General features: G+C 31.6%; 1 protein-coding gene across 4 annotated transcripts in view; it reads right to left on the reverse strand.

The window, feature by feature from the left end:
* Positions 1 to 12409, reverse strand: part of Hasp (Hig-anchoring scaffold protein) — a 502258-nt gene that overhangs the window by 45027 nt on the left and 444822 nt on the right. For all 4 annotated transcript variants that reach the window (XM_075381941.1, XM_075381932.1, XM_075381913.1 and 1 more), the window contains exons 11-14: positions 7684 to 7888; positions 6859 to 7220; positions 4379 to 4582; positions 2212 to 2430 (exon numbers count right to left, since the gene is read on the reverse strand). In XM_075381941.1, the coding sequence (XP_075238056.1) occupies positions 2212 to 2430; positions 4379 to 4582; positions 6859 to 7220; positions 7684 to 7888 (990 nt within the window). The remainder of the gene's footprint in view (positions 1 to 2211; positions 2431 to 4378; positions 4583 to 6858; positions 7221 to 7683; positions 7889 to 12409) is intronic.

The following is a 12409-nucleotide window of genomic DNA, read 5'->3' on the forward strand; positions in this document are numbered from 1 at the left end:
GCGAGGTCTGCTGCTCTGAAAATTTTGGCATCTCCCGGAAGGTTCCACCTTGAGCCAGCCAGGGAACTTCTTCCATTTTGTTCTTTTTCTTGATCTGCAAGAGAATGGCTCTCGCTGTACTGGTATATTGCTTATAAAGATGAGCAGAGCGTGGTGGGGGCTGTGATGCTGTGGTGGGATGTTGGTGGTCAGTTGGCTTGGTGGGAAGGTGCTTAAGCAATCACATAGGTGTACTGTAACTCCTGCTGACATCTGAACAGCTAGCATCGCGCTTGCCAATATGAAGCATAGCATGTGCAACTTTCCCCCCTCGTTTAGGCAGGTGCAGGAGCATATGGTTCCCGATCTGTTGGATCTTGGTGTAGTTCATGTGTCAGGGCATGGTGTGCAGGTTTGAGCCTGGAGACATGTATCTTTAGCCAGGTGCCTTTCAAACGATTTCATAAACTTGTCCTGTGTGTTGAAGAAAAGTGTACGGGCCTTCCCACAGAGCCTCTAATCCTGTGTATCAACCATCACGAGCAGGACCAGCATTCTGCCTGAAGAATCCTTGGTCATTTACCTTAAACATTGTTGTTCTCTGTTGCCTACAAACTGGTTTTGGCAGTAGACCTCCTGGTGTGATGCAGCCTTCTCCTTTCTTTCCTCAGTTGGTTAAGCGATTCCTCTGCATTCAGGTGCTTTTTTTTAACCTCTAGGTCCGCAGTTAAGCATTTTTTCCACAGAGGATGAGATGAATGTTTTGTAGCATGTGTGAAAAATTCCATGCCTGACTGGGATTCAAACCCAGGATCTCTGGGTGAAAGGCTGAGACGTTACCGCTTGCACCATGGAGGCCGGCTGCTTTCAAGTGCTGCCAGTCCCGAGGTCTCTCTAGATGTCTCCTAATGAGCAGTTCACCTGGTGCCTTTCTGGTCATGGCGCTGACCCATTTTTTTAATGCGAACAACACTCATAGCACACTCTTATCCCAGATTAGATGTTGAACATCCTGTTCTAGGGCTATCCTCAGGGTATTCTTCACCTCCTCATTATGATGATCCATTTTATTTGCCTGTGGATGATATACAGGTGTAGTTTAGTGTGCAATGTGTCATTGGCGGAACAACTTCTTTCATTTCCAGCTTGTACCATTATCTGTCAGGAGGGCTGCAGGGTAGCCCCAGTGGCAAAACACTTAATCCTTCAAACAGCTGAATATTGTGTCCATGACAGCTCAATGAACATGCCTTGGCCTACCCACTGGGAAAACAGGTCAGTAGCCACCATTAGAAACCTGAATCTGTAATAATATCTAAACCAAACTAGAAAAAGATGAATAATCTTCCAAAATATCTATGCATGATGTAAAAACAAAAAAGTATAACTTTTATAAAAGTAGTGAAAAAAATCACTTCTCATTTTGGGTCCAGAATATAATATAGGTGCCGAAACTACTTTAATTTTAATAGCTTTTTAAGTGATGAAGACAAATAATTTTTTTGTTTTTTTAATAATAAAAACTAGAATAGCCAAAAAAATGACATATTTTTTTTAGAGGTGGGGAATAAATTTCAAGAAGAATTTTACTAAAATATTCATTTAAAATAGATTGCGCTTAAAAAATTTGCTTAAGTAATGTTTTCACTAAATCCTAACATCCCCTTTAATAAAGGCTAGAAGAAGAAATAGAGACTTCTCAAAAAACCTTCTCTTCATTTTAAGTCCAGGATCTATAATTTAAAAAAAAACTGTAGAATTTTTCATAAATCTATATATGAAGTATAAACTTTCAAAGAATTTTTGAAAAATATTTTAACCAAATGGGGATAGAGCAAAAGAACAAAAAACATTTATTTATTTTTAAGAGGTGAATGTTGATTTTTTTGAAGTTTTTAAAAATTATTTATAAGTAACAAATGTACTGTAGGTAACAAATTTGCTTTAATAAATTTTTCTCCAAAATGTTTCAGAAGAAATCAGAATTGGCTTTTCTGTGATATCCCCCACCTCTTTAATGGATTTTGGATAAACTGTTATAATCAACCCCATACACAGAAATTTTTGAGTCAAATTTGAAAACAATCAATTTGGTCAATCCTAAGGTATAAGTCCAAAAGCAATGTGACACACATACATTTTTTTGGTCTAGATTAACTGGTTGGACCCTAAAATGTAAGGATTTGAAAAAACCCAGTACCCCAATTTTGACTTGATATAACACATTAATACCTGGAGTGCAGTCAGGTAATGATGAAACAGCCCACTGGCCATACCAACATTTTAAATTTCCAGGACCTTGTACGTTGTATCCTACTGTACATGAAAACTCAACCACTTGATTATGTTGTATTTCAGTAGTTTCATTTAATACTGTACTTGTTGTTTTACCACCCTCACCAGCTGACGATGTGTATATACCATGATCACTGGGAGGTACAAAACATGGCTCTGAAAACATATATAACAATTTATCTTAATAAGTAATAAAAATAAATTGAAAACTAAAACTCATTGTTGTCAATTTATATCAAACTCCCATCCTTTTCTTCCTAATTTCAGATGTTAAATTAAAGATAACTAAATAAGAGAACTTGCTCATATAATGTGCAAACTAAAATAACTAATTCATTAGAATTTCTTATTAGTTTATAAACTAATTTATTCAGTATCATTCAAAATTTTGATTGGTTAGATACATAAATCTTCTGCTTTGTGCAGAATCAATGTTATTTTGGTTTATTCAGTTCTTGGTTAGGGCGCTACAAACTTTTTCTATTGTTTAATTAGCGATTGTACAGTGCTGCAATTTAATGGAGACACTTACTCTCAGTTGATCTTCAACTTGGCATACATTACACCAGTGACAGAGTTACTAGTGCAAAACATTTCTTTTAATCTCATAAAGTGTTTGCTTTTGCAGGACATTTGGAATTATATTCTGTTACGTGAAGCTTTCTTTTCATTGGTTTCATTTTATATGTAGTAAGTATTTGTTAGTAGCTTATTACTTGTCCTTGTAATTTTCACAACCTGAATGTTTTCAAAATCTAAAAAAATTTTTCATTATTTCATAGTCTAATGATAGTTTTAATGTAATAAATGAGATTTCTTTGAGATTGTAAAATCTGGTTAATTTTTATTCTCTAATCTCCAAGGCAAGTTTGTAGTTGAGAAACATAAGTAACTTAAGCTTATAATAATAACAACAAATCAAAAAATGAATGCACTCTTCAGAATGTTAAAATCTGTTTAATGAGAATTTTCAACTCTATTATATTATTACTAGTAAAATATGTATCATTTGCTTTTTAATATTACAGAATTACAAACATCTCATGAGATTTTTTCCATGAGGGTGACAGACCTTTGTAACTACATTTTTACAGTTACAAAGTATTATCACAAAATAAAGGTTCCTACTTTGAATGGATTCGGGGAAATATTTTTCAATACCTTTCACTGAAAAAGCAGAAGAATAAATAAACTGATTTGTAGTATATTAAATACACCTTTCTTCAGAATACTAAATTTCTTTTCCTCATCTTTCTTTCTACAATTCACATTTCACCTTAACCTTTTTCTCCAGTTTAATTAATGTTTTGTCTGTATTTTCTTCAAAATATATTGTGTTAATTTCTTTGTTAAATTAATTAGCAGATCCCAGTCACAGTATTAAAAATAAAATCTTCCTTAAGTTTGAGTAGTGAAACGTTTCTTTACACAAACTTCAAGAAATTCAAATTTTGTTACTAATAAATATAACATATATAAACAGAACATAATTCAATGAGAATTTTCTGTTCCTAATTATAATTAAAGTTCTGTATTTTTAAAAAATCAACTGAACTGAAACCAAAGAAAAATAATGTATGAATATGTTATACACTATACTGCTAGTAGTATACTCAAATATTATATAGAATTTATTTATTAATTTGTAATTACAGAATAACTTCCTTTCATTCTAATTTTTATGTTGTACATTGTAGTTATTTTGCAGAAAGCGATTTAAAATTAATAACTGCGTAGTTCATATATAACTATATGTCACTGTATAGTGATATATACATAACTATATATCACATTTATTGAAGTTTTGTTATCTCAGGGAATGTTGGGTGCTGGATGGAGGAAGTTTTAATAGTTTAATTAGCATAATCCATTATCATAAGGAGCTAAAAGATAACTGAAACATCAAATAAAAATGGACAGGAGAAACATGACAGATATTTTAATTCTTTTACTAAAATTGAAGAAATGTATAGTCAAGAATATTGTTTAAAAGTAGATCTTAATGAAATGAATCAATATTAGACCACCACCAAAATATAGGAAGAAATTACCATTAAAAAATTTTAATTTAATTATTTACTGTATTATAATCTAATAATCATACTTATCCGGCAAAGTGGTTTGTCTGGTTTCCATCTACCACGGTTACATCTGGCTGTTGTATTATCTCCTATATTAAGTCCATAACCTCTTGAACATGTAATTTTAACAACAGCACCATGTGAATAAGTGACATTTGGATCACGTCCCGGTTTAATAATCTCAATTTCCATAAATGACTCTTTTGATGGTGCATCACAAGGTCCTCCTGTAAAGTAACTACAATATTAGCAGTAATATTAATTTTTATTGCATAATCATCATTAATACTAATTATTAAGTAATTCAAACATAGCTATTAAATCATATGCATAATAGTAGTTATGCTACAGAACTGATAGAAAAATTAAACACAATTTTTGATTAGGAATATTTTTAAAGACATGTAATCATTTTGTTGTCACCAGTAACTATCTACAACAAAACAAAATTTTCCAAAATTAGTGTATTAAAAAAAAAAATGTCCTGTTGACTGGAGACAATGAATATAGTGTATTATTTCCCACAGAAATTTGTATTTATTTTATTTTTTATCTGTTTCTTTGCATCATCTGCTTAAGCTTTCTTAAAATTGTGATGCATTCAAAATATCTAAGATACAAGTGATACTAGTCAGAATTTTTCTCTAAGAGCTATGATACTCACTGTAGGCAGCTCTGTGATGAAAGTACCACATGTAAGGCTGAATATCCTCTGAATTTCAATAGGCTAAGCATACTAATATAACATTATTTTCACTTCAGCAAAAAAAAAAGAAAATTAATAGAAAACTTCTTCTCTCCTCTCAGTTTTCTTTGTAAACCTACCATACTGGTCTACTGGTAAACTCATCATTGCAAATCAGCTGATTTCAAAGTCAAGAGTTCTAAGGTTCAAATCCTAGTAAAGGCAAACTTTTATATAGATTTGAATGCTAGATTGTGGATACAGGTGTTCTTTGATGGTTGGGTTTCATTTAACCACATGTCTCAGAAATGGTCGACATGACTCTGTAGAAGTCTACACTTCATTCATACATACCCTCATTCATACTCTGAAGTAATACCTTGCGATTGTTCCGAAAGTTTTCGTTCTAAGTTGGTATGCTTGTCTTGAGATTGACTAAGCCATTTTCAGGCAATTGGTGTCTTGTTAGGTTGTATGCAATCATTAAAAATTAAGGTACTAATACACACACTTTAACATAAATTTTTGTGTAAGCTGTGTGTATTGATTTCATGGTTAACTTCTTAACCATTTAAAATATTACATTTACATAAAATATTTTATTTATACAGACTTCCCATATTCCATTAAGAAAAACTGATCTGTTTTATTAAATTTACCAATGTTTAATCAGTTTGGAATAGAATACCTGGTTGCCTAATTAGGCACCTCAATTAATAATTAATAATTTTGGCTTTTTGCAGAGTTCCAGATTGGAAATAAAGTCCTTGAATAGTTTTGGAATATAGCTACTACCCACTGAGTCATAATAAAGAAGTGGGTATCCAGTTTATACCACAGATGGTATAAGGGTGATGGTTGAGCTAATTACTATAACTTGTCTAAGGAAGATAAATGAATAAAGAATAAAAGAAGGGAAAGTTAGAAAAAGCGATGATCAACCCACACACTGCCACTGTTCATGTTAGATGGGGCAATTTACTGGCTTGAACAGCCCTGCCACAACACATACAAGTTCAAGGAAACATAATTCATATCCTCTTTTTTTGGCAATAACTTTTTAGTAGTTCTGACTGGTATGGACATTAGTCATTAACAAATGACCACAATATTAATTGAAAACTGCACCTAATGTTGTTTAACACTGGTATTTACAAGAACCAACTTTTTAAACATGGTTTTGTCTGTTAGTGTTTTACTCATTTCACACTTTTCAATTTCCCAGATATTTTTCCCTGTGGCAATCCACATGTATCAAAATCATCAGATTATAAGGGATGTAGTTTACCATGTTACTCAGAATTTATTTTTGTCATAAGTAGCTCAGAAAAAGACTATCTGTGATAAGTGCAACTCATTGTTATACATAATTTTATTTGAAGATTATGACATAAAACAAACATTAAAAAAAAAGACAAAAAAAATCAAAAAACAACTTAATCTCTAAGTATTAATATATACACATATTTTAATAAGGTTCTCAATGTCTTATTTGTTTATATATTTTGATCTCTGTAACCTATTTCAACAATAATTTTTTTACAAAAATATTTTTGGCTAAATTGTTTGGACTTGTTAAGTTTAAAAATGATTGAAAGATAAGCGAACTTAGCAGAAGTTGATTATCAGTACTAAACAATGAATTTATTATTATTATTTTTAATTCAGGTGACTGAAAGAACTTTTAAAATCTGTACTAAAACACTTGCAAAATTTATTGGTTAGTTTTACGACTAGTAATAAAAATATTACAATACTCAAATCATAATAGAACATAATTTTAGTTGATGTAAAATAAAATTTAAATTAATAATTTACCTTTCCCTCTGCCATTCCTTAATTTGTTATTCTCTTTTCTTTCCTTTTTCCCTTTCCCTCTTCTGTTACTTGTTCCAGTTTCACCAACTTCTTCCTCTTCTTTTCCATCGCCATCAACAACTTTTTCACCAGGTTTTGAAGTGGGTGAAGCTTTCCCTCGATCACCAGTTGAAAGTGGTTTTTGACCAGAAGATGAGCTTGGTTTACGCATCACATGTGTACTACTTGATCCAGCTAATGCTCGTTTCATTCTGATCAAGCGACGCATACCAACAGATCGAAATATTTGTCGCATATTAGCAGCACGTTTTGAACGAACAGAACGGCTCCAACGTAAACGAGGATGTTGTCCAGGAACACACCTGAAAATTATTTATTTTGAAAAATTTTGTAAAAGAATATATATATAATAAACAGTCTTGTTATACTTTTACCAAAAAATATTAAATAAAAAATTCCTGAAATAAGCAATTTTTGTTTTAATTAACTCCTTATTGTGAACATTGGGAATTCATAAGATAAAAAAAATTATCTTGCATGATGAGCAGAAGGTGATGAGCAGACTAATATTGGTATGACTGACAATATCAGTACACCAAGCATGAGACAATCAAATGTTACAAACAGCCAAGTTGTATTGTTTAAATAAATAGAGTTTAGTGTTGTTTAGTTAAAAAACAATTGAATAAAGTTGTTGCTTATTTTGCATTAATTTTATTTTTAATTAATTTTTTTTGGATTTATTCAGCTTCTAAAAAAAATAACAAAAATAAATTTCCTAAAGTACTCAAGTAAAAAAAATAAAAATAAATGAAAATAGTAAACCTTGGTAGTTGCTTAGGGCTCCAGTGTCCACCAATGCATGTTGCTCCAGGAGGTCCATCAGCTAAGACATAACCTCGATTGCAGTCATACATAATCTGTTTATTATTTGTCACCTTACGAACATAAGGTCTATAGTCATATAGTCCCATATTACCAACAAGCAAAACTTTTCCATTCTCGACGTATCCAGGGAATGGACAGTAAACTAGAACATATTGGACAATTCATTTATAAGTAATGCATTTAAAAAAAATGGGAAAACTTAAATTAAAGGATCATATAAAAGTAAATAATTTTGGGTTGCAATACACTTAAAACAAATAGTAAATAAAAGGTATTTATTTATTTTATACTTACAATAAAACTTTCTGTATCTTTCCATATAATATACTTAACATAAAATTTTATCAACTCAGAATTTTTATTATTCCATCATTTAAAAATCTGTTGCTTAATTTGTATCAGTCATTCAGTTATTTTGTGGCTATTATCAACATTAAAATAATAAATGTTTTTAGTTTTTTTTTTTTTGTCTTCAGTAATTGACTGGTTTGATGCAGCTCTCCAAGATTCGTATCTAGCGCTAGATGTTTCATTTCAGTATACCCCTACATCCTACATCCCTAACAATTTGTTTTAGGTATTCCAAACGTTGCCTGCCTGCACAATATTTCCCTTCTACCTGTTCCTCCAATATTAGAGCGACTATTCGAGGATGCCTTATGTGGCCTATAAGTCTGTCTTCTTTTACCTATATTTTTCCAAATGCTTCTTTCTTCATCAATTTGCCGCAATACCTCATCATTTGTCACTTTATCCAGCCATCTGATTTTTAACATTCTCCTGTAGCACCACATTTCAAAAGCTTCTAATCTTTTCTTCTCAGGTACTCTGATCGTCCCAAGTTTCACTTCCATACAAAGCTACACTCCAAACATATACTATCAGAAATCTTTTCCTGATGTTTAAATTAATTTTGGATGTAAACAAATTATATTTCTGACTGAAGGATCGTTTCGTCTGTACTATTTGGCATTATCTCTCCTGCTTCATTCATCTTTAGTAATTCTACTTCCCAAATAACAAAATTCTTCTACCTCCAAAATCTTTTCTCTTCCTATTTTTACATTCAGTGGTCCATCTTTGTTATTTCTACTACATTTCATTACTTTCGTTTTGTTCTTGTTTATTTTCATGCGGTAGTTCATCCATGCTCAACATTGTTCCTTCTAAATCGTTTTTACTCTCAGCTAGAATTACTATATCAGCAAATCATATCATCTTTATCTTTTCACCTTGTACTATTACTCCGGATCTAAATTGTTCTTTAACATCATTAACTGCTAATTCTATGTAAAGATTAAAAAGTAACAGGGATAGGGAACATCCTTGTCGGACTCTCTTTCTTATTACACCTTTTTTCTTGTGTTATTCAACTATTACTATTGCTGTTTGGTTCCTGTAAATGTTAGCAATTGTTCTTCTATCTCTGTATTTGAACCTTAATTTTTTTAAACTGTTGAACATTTTATTCCAGTCTACATTATCGAATGTCTTTTCTAGGTTTATAAATGTCAAGTATGTTGGTTTGTTTTTCTTTAACCTTCCTTCTACTATTAATCTTAGCCCTAAAATTGCTTCCCTTGTCCCTATACTTTTCCTGAAACCAAATTGGTCTTCCCGTAACACTTCTTCCACTCTCCTCTCAATTCTTCTGTACAGAATTCTAGTTAAGATTTTTTATGCATGGTTAGTTAAGCTAATTGTTCTGTATTCTTCACATTTATCTGCTTGTGCTTTCTTTGGTATCATGACTATAACACTCTTTTTGAAGTGTGACAAACTTCTCCTATACATGATACAATTGCGCACGAACTCTACTATTTCGTTGTTCTGGAATCAATGTCCTCGTAGTAATCAAGTTCCTCAGTAAATTTCATAAATATTACACACCAGTTTGTATAATCTATCAATCACTTCCTCACCTGCACTGCGCAATAATTCTACAGGTATTGCGTCTATTCCAGGAACCTTTCTGCCATTCAAATCTTTTAATGCTCTCTTAAATTCAGATCTCAATATTGTTTCTCCCCTTTCATCTGCTTCGACTTCTTCTTCTTCCTCTATAACACCATTTTCTAATTCATTTCCTCTGTATAACTCTTCAATATATTCCACCAACCTATCGACTTTGCCTTTTGTATTATAAATCAGTGTACCATATTTGTTTAACATATTATTAGATTTTAATTTATGTACCCTAAAATTTTCCTTAACTTTCCTGTATTTTACCAATGTTCATTTCTCTTTCCACTTCTGAATAATTTTCTTTAATCCATTCTTCTTTCATTAGTTTGCACTTCCTGTTTATAGTATTTCTTAATTGTTGATAATTCCTTTTACTTTCATCACTAGCATTTTTATATTTTCTTCATTCATCCATCAGCTGCAATATATTGTCTGAAATCCAAGGTTTTCTACCAGTTCTCTTTGTTCCGCCAAAGTTCGCTTCTGGTGATTTAAGAATTTCCTTTTTAACATTATCCCATTCTTCTTCTACATTTTCTACCTTATCTTTTTTACTCAGACCTCTTGTGATGTCCTCAAAAATCTTCCTTACCTTCTCTTCCTCAAGCTTCTCTAGATTGTACTGATTTATCTGACACCTTTTCTTCAGGTTTTGAAAGCCCAATCTACATTTCATTATCACTAAATTATGGTCTATATCAATGTCTGTTCCAGGATAAGCTTTGCAGTCAACGAGTTGATTTCTAAATTTTTGCTTAACAATGATATAATCTATCTGATACCTTGCAGTATCACCTGGCTTTTTACATGTAAACCTCGCTAATTCCTACTACATCTACATTTATCCTATCCATTTCCCTCTTTAAATTTTCTAACCTACCAACCTTTTTTAGACTTCTAATATTCCACGCTCCGACTCGTAGAATGTTATTTTTTAATTTTCTGGTGACCCCTTCCTTAGTAGTCCCCACCTGGAGATCCAAACAGGGGACTAGTTTACCTCCGGAATATTTTACCAAGGAAGGTGTCTCCATGTTTGTTATATGAAAATGCAGAAGCTACATTTTCTTGGAAAAAAGCAACTGTAGTTTTCCATTGCTCTCATCTGCGCAGTACTCAGAGGATTGAGTGATGTTGATTAAGTCATCCTGAGCTACGCCCTTAACAACTACTGAAAAAGCTGCTGCCCTCTTTCAGGAATCATTCCTTAGTCTGGCTCTCAACAGTTACCTCTCCAATATGGTTGCACCTTCAGTCCAGCTACTGTGTAGCACTGAGCACTCAAGCCCCCTCACTTTTTTAGTATATGAAACAAAAATTACTGGGGTAAGATTAAGACAGTGAGGTGAATCGTAGCATACTTTCCAAACAAATTTTTGAAGCAGCACTTGAGTTGTTGCAGCTGATTGTGGGTGAGGATTATAGTGAAACTAAACAATTTTGCTTGACAATGAGATATCACTTATTTTATGGTTTGGATGGATCTGTTCATAGTATGGCAATGAATTTATTTTACTTCTGCAAGGTATAAAATCAATAAGACAGTGTTTCCAGTCCCAGACAGTTTTCCATCACATACTTTGTGCTTATAATTTAACTTACATTTCTTAGATTTTGAAAGTCCTTGAATAATACTACTCTTTTTGATTGCTATTTACTGTAAATCGTGTTATATTATAACCATTTTTTTATTATTAGTCATCGCATAAGAAAGAAATTCATTGGTCATCTCACTAATATAATTCTAGATACAAAGGCTACACCTATTTAATTATTCAATTTTTTTTTCAAAAATATAATGTAATTTCAAAAAATATAATATAAAATGTAATCCATCATTTTTTTAAAAATTCAGTTACAAGAGGATGCACTACTTTCTTAAGAGTTGATTTTTTCATAACCTATTCAAAATATACATCTCTTATTTGGCTAAAAATGTCTAAAGGATTCACAATTCAAATTTCACTCTTGGCAGGACTTTTATCACCTTTTACATATTTTAAACACTCAGAAAAAATAGTAAAAATAACAATAACAGAAATGAATATACAATTACAAAACTTGGTTCAGGCTAACTTAATACATTAGTTAAACTGAATTTACATTGTTTCGGGAGTTTCACATCCACAGGAATTACATTCAGACATTTTCTTTCTGGATGTCCTTGTATATTATATAATCATTAAAGTTACTTCTAAGGATAAGGGTATGGTTTCATTTGTTTATTACTACTAAGAGAAAAAAAATTTAAATGATAAAACAACAAATATTTCTAAACTTAGCTTTGTAAATTCATTAACAAAAGTACTGAATTCTATCCTGCCCATTGTAATTATGTTAAACAAGTGATTTATACATTATTAAATACTTGGAATGTTCCTCATTTATATTATAGAATTTTTTTTTGTTTTTAATTTTACTGTAATATAAAAAATAGATGATTTATAGAATTATAGGTAATATGAATGAGATCCTAATATACTTCCACTTGCTGTGAAGATGATATCTGGAGACACATTAGAGCCAATTAAATTACATGAAGGTAATGCATAATGAAATATTTAAACCTTGAACTTATATAAAACTGAATATATATTTCAGCACTGAATAAATCCTTTTATTGAAACACACACCACACACACACACACACACACACACACACACACACACACACACACACACACACACACACACACAC

Source organism: Lycorma delicatula, chromosome 1 (genome assembly GCF_047948215.1).
Source record: "Lycorma delicatula isolate Av1 chromosome 1, ASM4794821v1, whole genome shotgun sequence".
Taxonomy (NCBI): domain Eukaryota; kingdom Metazoa; phylum Arthropoda; class Insecta; order Hemiptera; family Fulgoridae; genus Lycorma; species Lycorma delicatula.